Source organism: Colius striatus, chromosome 18 (genome assembly GCF_028858725.1).
Source record: "Colius striatus isolate bColStr4 chromosome 18, bColStr4.1.hap1, whole genome shotgun sequence".
Taxonomy (NCBI): Eukaryota; Metazoa; Chordata; class Aves; order Coliiformes; family Coliidae; genus Colius; species Colius striatus.
The window spans coordinates 6,306,382-6,319,733 of record NC_084776.1 but is presented as its reverse complement, the minus strand read 5'-3'; the positions used below and the strand labels follow the sequence as shown (position 1 = coordinate 6,319,733).

At 42.0% G+C, this 13,352-nt stretch overlaps 1 protein-coding gene across 1 annotated transcript in view; it reads left to right on the top strand.

Moving 5' to 3' along the window:
* CACNA1G (calcium voltage-gated channel subunit alpha1 G) overlaps positions 1-11,926 on the top strand; it is a 139,124-nt gene extending 127,198 nt beyond the window's left edge. The window contains exons 36-39 of the mRNA XM_062010454.1: positions 1,352-1,486; positions 4,597-4,786; positions 7,328-7,497; positions 11,072-11,926. Coding sequence (XP_061866438.1) covers positions 1,352-1,486; positions 4,597-4,786; positions 7,328-7,497; positions 11,072-11,926 — 1,350 coding nt within the window. The remainder of the gene's footprint in view (positions 1-1,351; positions 1,487-4,596; positions 4,787-7,327; positions 7,498-11,071) is intronic.
* Positions 11,927-13,352: the final 1,426 nt, after the last annotated feature.

Below are 13,352 nucleotides of genomic sequence, written 5' to 3'. Positions count from 1 at the left end.
CTTCTTTCTTATCTCAGCTGAAGTTTTGAGCCTCTCAAGGTTCACTCATCACTGTGTTTATTTCAGCCCATTGAGGCCATTTCTTAGGCTGAGAGTATCCAGCCCTTTGACAACTTCAATGCAATGGATCTGGGCCTCTGTGGTTTCTCTTGGAAGGTATATTGCTGTTGAAAGGCTTTTCAAGCATAGAAGATAGGGGGGAAAAAAATACACAGGGAGAAATGAAAAGGAAGCACCTGGGGCTTGTCCAGACCAGGAGGCTCCTGCAAGTTTGAGCCAGGTCTGCAGGTTATCTGATGAAGTGCCCGTGGGCACCAGCCTCAGACACATACCTGGGATGGTGACTTGGGGAGGCCTGAGCCTGCACTTCAGGGCAAACATCCCTCCCTGCAGTGATGCTGCTCTGGGGGAGATACTGCAGTCCCCATTGTCCCCTTTCCCTCCAAAATACTGAAGTGACATCTCTTATGAAAAGAGCTCTGTGTCTAAGGAAAGAGCTTCATCAATATTTCAATACAGATTTTCATCAATTACTTCAATGCCTTCAGCAGGAATGTGTTTGTGCAAGGCACACTGCTGCAGCGGTGCAGTGCCTATCCCCAGCTCGTGTTTGCTCAGAGCTGAGGGAGGCTGTTGGGGCCAGGGCTGGAGTGGCATTTAGAGGCTGAAAGATGCAGACAGTCCTTTCCATAGGACAGTTATTGGTGCTTACCCAGGAACTGGAGGCTCTTTAGCAGGCCAAAACCCACTGAGGACACCAGGAAGGCATTGGCTGACTGAAATTAAACCTTAAGTTGCTTTCTGTTCCCATTTAGCCATTAGAAAGTTAATTACAATTTCATATGCCTCTCAGGGAAAGGCACACTCCACACTCCACTAGCAAAACTATTTTGGTGTTGGGGAATCTTTGTGGACTCAACTAGTTTAGCTTAGAGGCAGGATTGTTGGCTAAGAGCAACTTCAGAGAAGTCTAAAGATCTTGAAGTCTCTTGTGTTTGGTCATAGCCAAGAGGATAGATATCTCTAGTATAAAAGTAAAGTTACTTTTGCTTCTTCATCCAGACAGGATAACACCAAAATACAGTGCTAGCATTAGTGCATGGTTTTAAACTCCCTCTCAGATCATTGGTAAGCACTTAAATATCAATGTCCCACTTTTTTTTTCTCATTTCTCTGTTATATTTAATTTCTTTAGCGGTCTGTCCCTGGTTACAATGTGTATGATGTAGCTTCTCTGGCTGCAGGGATAGTGCTTTAGTCTCTAGAAGTGTTTAGATTATGATACTTTTTTCTTTTCTTTTCCAAAAGATTTGTGTCCTGGTTTCTTATGCTTAATCATCTCTCCCTTTAGATCCCTCTAGCTGAGATGGAGGCTCTGTCTCTGACGTCAGATATTCTCTCTGAAAAGTCCTGGTCCTTAGCTCTGACGGATGACTCTTTTCCTGATGATATTAACACACACTTACTTAATGCTCTGGAAAGCAATGTACATACACTGGTCGCTGTATAGTCTGATGTTTACAGGGTTCGAAATACTGCTTTCACCTCTCTGCACCTGCCTAATGGCATTTTCAGTTCAAGTCCATTTCCAAGTAGCACCAACCTTTCCCCTGAACAGGACGTTGTCCTTAATGCCATTAGGTCCTGGGTTGTTCTCACTCTCATCCACAAACTTGGCTCCTTGTGAGGAACAAGTATTTCCAATTTTTCCTTTGGCTTCTTGTGTAAAAACAATGTGTTTTCTACAAGTAAAATAAATAGTAAAAAAAAATGCTTTGGAAAGTGTCAAGGTTGAAATTTCCTCCCCATCTGAAACACATCAGTGATGCTGCGTGGAAGAGACACCCATGAGCTCATGCCTCGTGTGTCCTCTGCTGAGGGGTCATCTCCAGCCCTTTGGTTTGTAATGCATTTTTGTCTTTATGAACACAGGCACCACAAGGCTTTTGGTATGATTGGTGCCAGACTGTTTATTTTATAACTATCAGATGGGGATTGCTCTGAGATGCTGCTTGTTTTGCAAATTCTTACTAGCAGTCCTTAACTCCCTGGAAAAAAAAATAAAGAAGAAGAAAAACAAAGCCAAACAAGTTTGGACTCTTTTGTGTCCTTTTGAATGAAATGACCAGTATTTTGAACCCTGCCTTAACCATCTCCTCTTTGAAACATTAGACATTTTTAGCTGTGTAGCGGTCAAGTGCTTCTTTTCCTGCTGTACAACAGACATAACTCCTTTTCCAACATATTTGGATCATCCTTGTTTTCTTTGTTGTCGTTCATGTACCTGCCTTTGGATGTTTGTGTTGTTGATAAATTTTCTGCCATTCTAGTCGACTGTCACCCTAATTAGCACTGATTTGGGGAACACCTCTTAAACCGTGACGATATTTCCCATCATGCTTCATGGCATCACGTGCAATAGGTTTTTGTAAACTAGTTTTAACATTTTGTGTGAGACTTTTGGTTTCAAAATTTCAGTCTGGAGAGCAGAACTGAGAGAGTTGTTTCAAAATTAGTTAGTCTGGATTGAGGAAAGAGCCCTTCTAGTTTTGAGTCAGATTAGCCAAATCTGTTTGACAGCACAGGGAAGTCTCAAGGGTGTAGACAAGAGAGATGGTTTTTCTCAGATGGAAAAAAAAAAGCAAAATCAGGTTGAATGAGCATTTTGTGAATTTGTGTGAATACTAACAAAGTGTTTTGGTCAAAACAGTTTCCCAAAGTCCTGAAGTACTGCAAGTTTTCTCTGAAGCCTTTTCTAAGCGCAGTATTTTCACGCTTCCTTTAGACACAACTTTAGTTGAAAAATACCTCGAAATGTTTTGGTTGACTCAAAATAGATTTGAGTTGGGATTTTTTGTTTTCTTTTCTTTGGATCATGGAAAACCCAGATTTGATTTTTCACTCGTGCCAAACCGACGTGTTTTTTAAAACTACCGGTGACCCAAAAAGTCACGCGCTCCCGCCGCTCCGTTTGTCAGCTGGACTCAGAAGATCATTTTGCAGCCATTTTAAATGGTTTTCATGAAATTGACTCACAAGATTTCCCCCCGAGATGATCAGAAGATGGAAACGAGCCTGCTGTGGTATTGGATCCTGTCAATGAACCTAAAGGTTCATTAAAGGTTGGGTTTGGATAAGGTCTCGAATCCAAATTCTAGTGATCAGATCCAAATGGGTTTGAACTGGAAATCTCATGTTTCAGGATGTCTTTTCTGTTTTAAGCTAAATAATATGAAAGCTAAATAGCATAAACATGCTGCTTGGAAGAGGAAGGCAGGGAGGAACAGAAAAGTTCCCAAAACCCAAGTTGCAGCTTTACCAGCACACGTTTTGCTCTCCTTCCCTGAGCTATATCAGCAGACTGCAGTCTCTCTTATCTAGGCTGCATCCAGGCTATATCCAAATCGGCAGGTTCCTGAGGACTGAAACTAATGCTGCATGACAGTGCAGATCTGTTTCCTTCATTAAATTTACAAGAGTGGTGGTCTTTTTTTTTTCTTTTTCACTCTTTTTCCCCCCCTTTTTGTCAATTCCTTTTAATCTCATCATGTTTCTTGTGCTACCGAAATGCCACAGTGAAATTTTGTTCTTGGGAATAAATGATAAAACTAGGGGGGAAAAAAGAAAATCTCAGTGTTGATATCAGAAAGCCTATAATGCACTGAGTGGAGAGAAGATTTGTCAGAAAACAAGATATCAACTTTTCAAAAAATGACCAGCAATATACTGTACCAGACTTGCAGTGTCACATCTCATTTCTGTGGTTTTCATCTTTTAAAGATGAAATAATTCTCTCATTACAAATATCCAGGGAAGTTGACTTTGCTTCCACTTTTGCTAATACTTTCCAACATCCAAGAACATTTCTGGGATGGAGATATTTCCTGATGAAATCAGACCTCAATCTACCTCATTCGATTTTGCTCTGGATGCTGCCCATTCCAAGGGTCTCTTTGGCTGTAAAAACTCCACAGTCAACATATAGACAATAACACTCACTCACATTAGATCTCTTCTAATTAGACAATGGCTGTAACCCTGAAGCAGTAGGTTTAGATATCCTTTTCAATAAAATGGGTTTAGTTATTCATTATGTGAGAAGAAAAACCAATAAAATTGTGCTAGGAGCCAGACTAGAGAATAATTTGTGTAAACTAGTTGTAGTATTTCTTTTGGGGTTTTTTTTTCATAGTGTTAGAAGAGGAAACTACTCCCCTTTGCAAAAGTCTGACTTGCTGATGAGGGCACAGAGAGAGAGCTTTACTGTTATTGCAGAGGATCAAAGTTATGCAAAGCATGTGACCTTTGGTGGCCTTGAGGCATGATGCCTTCTTTGCATATCCCTGAAATAGTCATGGTTTATTACTCCAGTGTTGCTTCCTCTGTTTCTGTGGTTCATTCTGTGTGACAGTTTATTGACAATACAAAAGGAGGGGTATAGCTTCCTGGTAGATCCATTTGTGCAACTTGTACGTCCTGACGATGTGCATGCCCATCGTGCCATACTGATTGCAATGACTGTCGCTAGCGTTTCTGGGCACTTCTCCTCTTTACACCCCATTATGTCTTCCTTCCTCACTGCTTTTTTCCCTCTAGGCTGATCTCCGCTCCAAAGACGACACGCTGACCCTGTCTCCCAGCAAGGACTTGCTGAGCGTGAGAAAGCCTTCGGTGGGTCGCACCCACTCGTTGCCAAATGACAGCTACATGTTCCAGCCGCCATACTCCAGCCCCTGCCCTGCTTCCCTGGGCGAGAGGAATCCAGCACATCACAAGTCCCAGTCAGGTACATATCTGTCAGCTGGGACAAGGGAAGGATTTTCCAAAATGGCAATAGCTGGGATTTTCCATGCCATTCAGTAGGAAGCAGCAAATTGCCATTGGTTTCCTGTCAGGTGTTGGTGTCTAAACCTGGGAAATGGCTTTGCTAAGACCCTCCACAAAATCCAGGTTGTTAAAGGTAACTCCTTTCCTCTGAACCTTTTGGCAATATTGACAGTTGGCCTGGCTCAGTGCTGGCTGTCTCCCTGCCTGCTTTCCTGAAGGTTGCAGTCCTTACAGCCTGGGCTCCATCCGTCTCGTAGCTACGGCCCCAGAGCAAAAATCCCAGCAGAAAAATATTTCCTCCTGTCTGTTGGGTTGGGATTTTTTTTTGCAGCAGCAGTACCTATTCTAGCAGGTTTTAGAAGCTCAATATATGAACATCTGTGAAGGATGGGAAAATGGTGTCTCTAAATGCCTGTAAAATGAACATAAATGTGCTGAATTGAGAGAGATCTCAGTGTGAGACGAATGGAAAAATGAGAGAGTGCAGAAGTGCCCTTCCCAGCGTGTGTGGTTGGGATGTACGTCTTAGAGCTAAATTCAGGGATATTCTTAGATACAGCATATTGCAGATACCGAGGGCTCACTCTCTCCCTGCACCTCTGTACCTGTACTTGCAGCTGCCTCACGGTGCTTATCAATGTGCTTTCGTTTATCAATGTGCTTTCGCTCACTCTGTTTGCTAAGGGTTACCTTCTGCTGGTAAGTGAATGTGGCTGTTGAATTCTGCTGTACGTGCTGTCATTTTAGACATGTCACAGATAAGACAGAGAAGTTTTTACAAGCATTGTCATTTGAAGGCTTCTACCCAGAACATAATTTCAGCAATGTTCAGAGTGGTAGAAGATTTGAACAGATTAGAAATAAGATGTTGAAATTTGCATAGTAATAAGAATTTGGATGAATAGTGACTGTTGTACAGCAGGAAAAAAAATATGCAGACACGAAAGAGGAAGATGAATCTGGAGTTCTGAGAAATTACTGCCATAATACACGTTTTCAAAGGTCACTAGCTGTCCTTTGAAGAACCTGTTAGCACATAATGCAAAAGGTGCAGCTAAAATCCTAGTCAAATCCTACTGAAGTCAGTAGCAAAACTCCCTTTATCTTCAGTGGAGCCAGAACTTATGGCTCCCTCTAACAGCCAAGAAATTCCTTGGAGTTATAATCCCTGACCATACGAAAGAATCCGAGTTGCTACAGAGGAACTTTCCAGCATTGCTTTTTTGATCCTTAATTCGGATGTGTTGCTTCTGTCTTGAACAAAAACTATGTCCACTTGACCAAGAAGTGGGTAATTTCTCAGTCCCTTCTCTCTTCAAGATTGCTCTTACAGCTTGGGCAACTGAATAGCTGCATCTGACAGTCCTTTCTTAGCGAGGCAGGCATTGCACCCTTGTAAATCCACAGGAAAAACTGTTCCACTGAGATGTAAGAGAAGTATTTTGGAAAGGTAGAGCTGATGTCTTATTCATAGACACATTAAGCAATTAAATCTTTTGTGTTTTTCTCCTGCTGGTGAAATTCCAATTGTCTTAAGCAGGCCAAAGTGCTCAGAGGGGTGTGTAAGGTGCCCAAAACTTGGCATATGCATCGTTGTCCTGTTCCACCTACAATGTCACTGCTTTTCAGGGTGGGGGAAGTCACCCCTCCCTCTTTACAGTTTGTAATATTATAAAGTGCTGTGAAGATAGCAAAAGGTGCCAGGCGCCTCTAATAAATCACCACAACCAAGCCATAATATTTCAAGCTGAGAAAGGTTTTGTTGTCAGCAACACTGGCACTTGCAGGAGGTATTTGTTTGAATACTCCTTCGTAATGGCGCTGTTGTTCTGGGAAAGATTCCAGGACAAATGAGATTCTCTGGGATGCAGTCCAGGTTAAATGAATTGTTTTGAAAAATGTTGAGCCTGTTGAGGACGGGGATGAGAGGGAGGGGAGCATGCAGAGTTTCAGACCTTTTAGAAGTAGCCAGCAACCACAAAGGGTCAGAAAGAGGCTGGAGTATGTATTTCCTTCTCTTGGGATGCTTTGTAAAACTAGCCTTGAAAGCTGCCAGGTGCCGTTCCCTTTTGCTTCTAGTGTGCATGCTGGTTTTGAGATCCCAGCAGTTGGTCTCTTCCTACACTCAGGTATGGAGGCATCCTGTTGTAGAGTCTTTCAAAGTCAGATCCTTGTGGTGTGGTTGCCTGCAAAGTTATTGGCCCTGAAGCAGGGATGTAGAAATTGCTAGTTCATAATCTTCTGTTCTTAACAGGAGCTGGTCTCAGTTGTGTTGGGGGAAATGCCAAGAAAAATGAAATAATAGACAATTTTGGAATAATTTATTAGTAGGTAGGAGTTTTTTCCCAATCAAGGATAGCCAGCTGCTGAATACAGTGATTTTGCCATGCCTGTGTGGTCTAAAGCACAACAGAGCAGTTTTCCCTGAAAGGTCGTTGAGACTGGGACACAGTCACCAGATGAACACGTCGCATCTCTTCTCTCTTCTCCGTCTTGCAAGGTTCAAAGGCATCTGTGCAGTCACAGCCAGCGGACACCAGCTCTCTCCTGCAAATTCCAAAAGACCATTTTCACCATGTAAGAGCTCATGACAATGTGGTGAGGGAGAGCAAAGCCCAGGTTTCCCAGCAGGTGCACTCTCCTTCTGCTGAAAGGCTGCTCCGCAGACAGGTAAGCAAACTTATGATCACGAACCTGCCGAGGTTTTTATATTGCCGTGTTTGTAGGTTGACCATGCTTTAAATTCAAGGAGGGATCCACAGAGAAAACTCTGGAGAACTGTAATTCTCCTACAGGAATAACAAAAAGGTTGATGGATTTTGATCTGAAAGCCATCCAAGAGTCTCCAAAGAACGTGCGTGATGAGTATCATCTCCTCTGGCAACGTGCCTAAACGTTCTCCACACTGTTAGCACTTGATTTTTTTTTTCAGCCCTCTTCATAAATGCAGCCAAATGTTCCCCAGGGGCTCATTGGGGTTAAGGAACTAATTCTTAACTGCTGTGATTATCTCAGTGCTTCAAAGGACACAGTGACTGCAGACTCCATCCTAGGCCACCCTTCCTCTGGCTCCTCTGGTTTTCCAAAAGGAGAAAACGGTTTAAAGGAAGCTGGATATCTTGTATGCAAAACCATCATGGAAAGCACACTGTTTTTACAGTGAGAACTGAAAATTAAGATCCTTTTGAATCCTCTGTGTGCTTTTGAAAAGTTTGAATGTATGCAAAACAGAACACATTTTATTTTGCAGCTGGTTTTATCCCTGGTTTTTGCCTGGCATTGATTTAAATCCTGATTCAACCAAAGATCTAAGAGATCTAATCATAGATTCCAATCTGGTTGATTGGAAGCATAAGTTTAAATTACCTTTTTTAGTAAAATACTTTAACTTGTGCTCCACTCTCACATTTTTAAGCAGGTTTGATTGTGCAGCTGGAGCAGGGGCACATCTGATTCCCAAACTCTGCTTTCTTTAGTAGTTTCATGCCTGACTTTATATACACAAAATAGATCAGTTCTATTTTTTCAAAAGCAATTTCTTTCCTGCATGAAAATATACTCATTTCTTTCATCTTTTAATCAACATTGACAAATTAGACAGTTGATTCATTAGGCTCTAAAAATGGATGTGAAGTACCAAGGTTAACCATTACATTAGTCTGTAATACTGAATTGACATAAGAAATTCCTAGCATGTACTCGTTTGCAAAGGGCTGGCCAGCTACCCCAATCACTGCTAATGGGGAAACTAATTGATGTCATGATTCTAGTTCATAACCAATCTCTCTTGCTTTCTAATGAATAACAGAGCCATCCTTTTGAACTGCTCTGTCTAGAATAAATTACCATGCTAGCCATCTTCCTCATCCTAATTTTGGTCATATCTTTGAAGGCTTCTTTTTCTAAACCTTTTCATATGTTTATTTATTCCCCTCCCTCTTCTCTCTGCTCATGCAGTGACATGAGCATGCTCTTGGAATGACATTTCAGAGAGAAAAAAGCTTTGGAACAGTGAGCAGATACAGTCCATGGGCCAGACAGATCCCTCCCAAGGTTGGTGAGGTGTTGCCTTGGGCACGCTCCCGAGTAGCAAGAAGCACCTGATGCAGCTAATGGGAGCAGTGAGGTTGTTCCTGGCAACAGGGTAGTATTGCTGTTACTGTTAATTGCAATCTAGATGGCCAGACAGTGTGAAACTTAGTCCTTAAAGAGGCTAAATTCCCATTACACCCCTGGCACTTCTGCTTGCTCAAGCGCTCTCTGCTTGGCTCCTTTTATTGCCACCGCTAACGTGTCATTAGTACTTCACAGTAGCCCAACCTAGCAAAGCATTTTGGTTTGCAGTCCCTATTTTTCCTTACTGTTACATATATTGCATGTAATTTTGATTTATTTTCTTTCTTTTCTTTCTTTCCTTTCCCTTCCCTCTTGTGCCCTCTTCTTTCCTAAATTTGTGCATAGATCAATCTCATCCACCACATACCTGGTCCGTGCACTTTCCTCGACCATTAAAACCTGTGTGTTTAACCTCCCTTTCCCTCCAGAGTGCTGGAGAGCAAGCACAGTCCCCACAATCCTATGCAGTTTAGACTCTGGAAAGTTTGACCATTAGCAATGCCCTCACGGATGAAGATGAGTGGATTGGATGCTTGAGAGACCATTCCCTGCTGAGGAGTACGGCCCTTGGCAGTGCATTGCACAAAAGCTCTTCTCTTCAGGGGAATCCCACCTGAAATTAAAGCTATATTGATTTTCTGGCTCCAGGACTGTGTATCTAAGGTGTAGGCTGCAACAAGCTGTGGCTACTACGTGTGGATGCCCCAATGAGATGCCAGAGAGTCTTTTTATTTTGAAACAAATCAGTAAAACATTTGTACAAACAATTACTAGGAACAACTACCAAAGATGCCCGTATCATAGGGAAGGAAAGAGCTGGTGGTGGCTAATGCTGGTGTTGTGTGCAACACAGGTTGGTGTACAAGCAAAAGTAATGACAATAATTACTTTTTGCTTCTGTATTCTTCTTTTCTGTGGTCTGTGTCTCTTCTCAGGATATCATTTCTGCTTCCACTCACTCAAATTATTGGCACTGAGGAGAATTAGCTCCACTCTGGACTGTGCTTAGTTGCCAGTGTTATGCTGTCAAATTTTAACTAGAAAAAAATCACCAGCATTGGATCAAATAATTTGCTGTGTTAAATCTTCTCTCACTGATGCCAAAGGGAGCCCAATGTGCAGATGTAGCAACAGACTCTGGTGTTTGTGCATGCACACATGTGCATCCTGCAGCTGATGAGAGCTTTGCCTGAATAGAGATCATTTGGCTCAAACGATCCTTGCGGGACAATTTTTATATGAATTCTAAGATCATTTTGGGGCGATTCGTCACAAAAGCATTCCTTAGTATGAGGAATTTCATCTCCCTATGCTTCTGTAAAGGACTGAGACCAGCTGTATGCATTTCCTCCAAATTTGTCTGTGAAGTTTTTTATCTTTAAGATCATTTAAGAGTTTTATCAAACTGAGACTCTGCCTTTAAGGGCTGGGTAATGTGGCTGATTTATAGACCCTTTTGACAAAGGATGCACAGCAGTAAAAAGACAAAGCCTTCAAAACATGCCCCAGGTTCTCTCTGCCAGCAGGCACTCATGCTGCATGTGGCTCTAGACAGCCAAGGCAAAATGTGCCTTAGGAAGCTTGAACTTAAGCATAAGAATGAATTGAAATAATAACAGACTATTCTTCTCATTATTATTAGCCTAGCTTTGGACTCCAGCTTCTCCAGCTCCCCTGCTGTAAGATGGTGCAGTTGTGACTCCAGCCTGGGGACCAGAGCCAGGGACAAGCTGTTGCCTTGATGCTGGCACAGAGTCTGGTTGCTCTGGTGTCACTGGCTCTGGGGATCTTGCTCCATGCCCTCAGCATCACCTGAGCTAGAGAAGGGAATACACAGGCTCACTTGCACACCTTTCTTCTCCCGCTCCTCCCCAGGCTGCTAAAATTATAAAGGCCTTGCTGTATGTAGATCTTAATCCTTAGAACCCCATCCTTTGCATAACAAGGATATGTCTAGGTTTGAGTAGGTGCATTCTGTTTTGACAGAAGAGAAAGCTAAAGGTAAACCCCAAAAGAGTTTTGAGTACCATGTAAATGATGTGTGCCTTACTTATACTAACTTTTGTTTGGTCTGTCTCTCTCACCTGGCAACTCCCCTCCTCCTCGATCCCTTTGCACTCCAACACAGATGGCTATACAGAACGACTCTTTGGATAGCAAGGAGAATCTCCACACCGAGGTGAGTGAACTCTCTGACCCAAATGTCCCCACTGTGCCCAAGGAGGAGTCATCAGTGGCTCTGACGCCCTCAGAAGTGCAAGAGTTGGCTGCATGGAGCCGGGCAAGCGTTCACACACAGCAGCTTTCCCACAATCAGTATAATATTTCAAAGCAGGCACCAACATCGTGTGCTTGTGCAGACTCCTGTGAGGAGACACCTGGAGATTCAATGGACCAAGAAGTATCAGAAATAAACAGCTCCTCTGAGCCTTTCACTTCAGAAACTTGTACAGCCTTGAGTGCCTGTTCAGAGGCTCAGCCTCTCACTCCTAAGAGGAACATAGGCAATACCGGCAATGTTACATTGAAGGACCTGAAGAAATACCACAGTGTAGACACCCAGGGTCTTCTAAAAAAACCGCCCTCTTGGTTAGATGATCAAAGGAGACATTCAATAGAAATTTGTTCAATGGAAAACAGCCCTCAACATCATTCCACATCTAGCTCTTCTGGCTTCATAAGTCAGGTGGTAAGTGAAATGGAAGGCTTGCAAGGAACACGGCAGAAGAAAAAACTGAGCCCTCCGTGTATATCTATAGATCCACCCGATGGACAGGGTTTGCTGCCTCGAGGACCTCACAGCATCTCACCTCCTAGTGGAGACGTTTGCTTGAGACGACGTGCTCCATCCTGTGAGTCCAAGGATTCGATGGATATAGGGGATTCGTTGCTTCCAGACAGTATGTCAACATCTCCTACCCCAAAGAAAGACTTGTTGACACTTCCTAGCTTTTCCTTTGATCAAACGGAAATGGACCCCTGAGTTACTTTTCTGTTGGTGCCAAATGTTTTCTTCCTTTCACATAATAGAAAAACACAAAAACAAAAAAAACTCTGTATTCCAAAATGGCACTGGGTAAAAAATTTCCAAAGAAAGATTAAAGAACCAGCTGGTTAAAAGAGTGGTTAACCTATATCACGCTTACTTAAGCATATGTTCTGCTTAGGTAAAAGCAATACAATGTGCAGAATCTATATGTATATTATATTTTATTAAATTAATTGAATCTAGTATTGCGGGATGTAGTACATTTTGTGACTAAAGACTCATTTAATTTTCTTCTATTTTATGTATCTCAGAATATTTCTGAGATAAAGTTGGTTTTTATGAATATTTTAACCTAAAAAAATATATATTTAATCCCTTCTCTTTTTTTTTTGTTTTGTCTGGGTTTCATTTTGTTTTGCAAAGCACAAAATGTAGCCAATTAGTGCATTACAGAGGAAATGTATCCCACAGTCAGCCATAAATAAGGATTATTTAATGTAATTTATTTTTCCCCTTGGACTTCAATCATATTCTGGAAAACAAAAAAGAGATTGTTTGGGTAGTATAGAAATGCAATGGCAGGGTTTGTAACAAAGTTAATAGTCCAATCTTGCATAAAATCAACATTCAGAGTGAAAGCAAGTGCATAAACCCAGGAAAGTACAACAGATAGGTGTCTGAAGATGGTGGTTGTAGAGCCATTTAACTGTACACATCACTGAATTATGAGAGAGTATCACCCACTGGTGACTCAGAATCATGTCAATGGCTAATTTTCATCCATGCCAAGAAAAACTGAAGCAACAAAAGCCTGTGGTCACTTCTGAGACGTTTTTCCAGTGTCTGTAAGACAGTTTGTTTTGCTGTTTTCACCTTGGTAAGCCCCCTGTTGGCAGTGGAGCTCCTCCTTCCTGCACCAGTGAGGAAAGGAGACTAAGGCCAAGTTTGAGATTGGCAGTGGGTAAATTCAGTGCAGACCCTGCCACACAGCAGTGGGCTTAAGCACATGTTTAAAGTTAAGCTCTTGCTTAAACTGCCTTGAGGTTGATCATATTTAAGTCATGTTTTTAAAATTAAAATCATGTGCATTAACAGAACATCATATGTGTCAACAGAAGCGAGGCCTACTGCAAGTTATGGGATGGAATGTGTGTAAGTAAGTCTGTAGGTACTGAAGAGACTGTTGATTTTCAGTTTAAGAAGTGAAGGTTTTTGCTATCGCTGCTAGAGTTAATTTACATGACCCTAAGTGTAATTTTATTTCCAATCTATAAAAAGCCTTAAGCAGCAACAACATGATACAGAGGTAAAATGGAATTCATGTCCTTACTTTATAACATGTCCTTAATGTCAGTCATCTCAGAAATTAACTGTTTTCTTCTGTGCTGATGCCCTCTGCAAAAAGCAATCTGTAAAACTG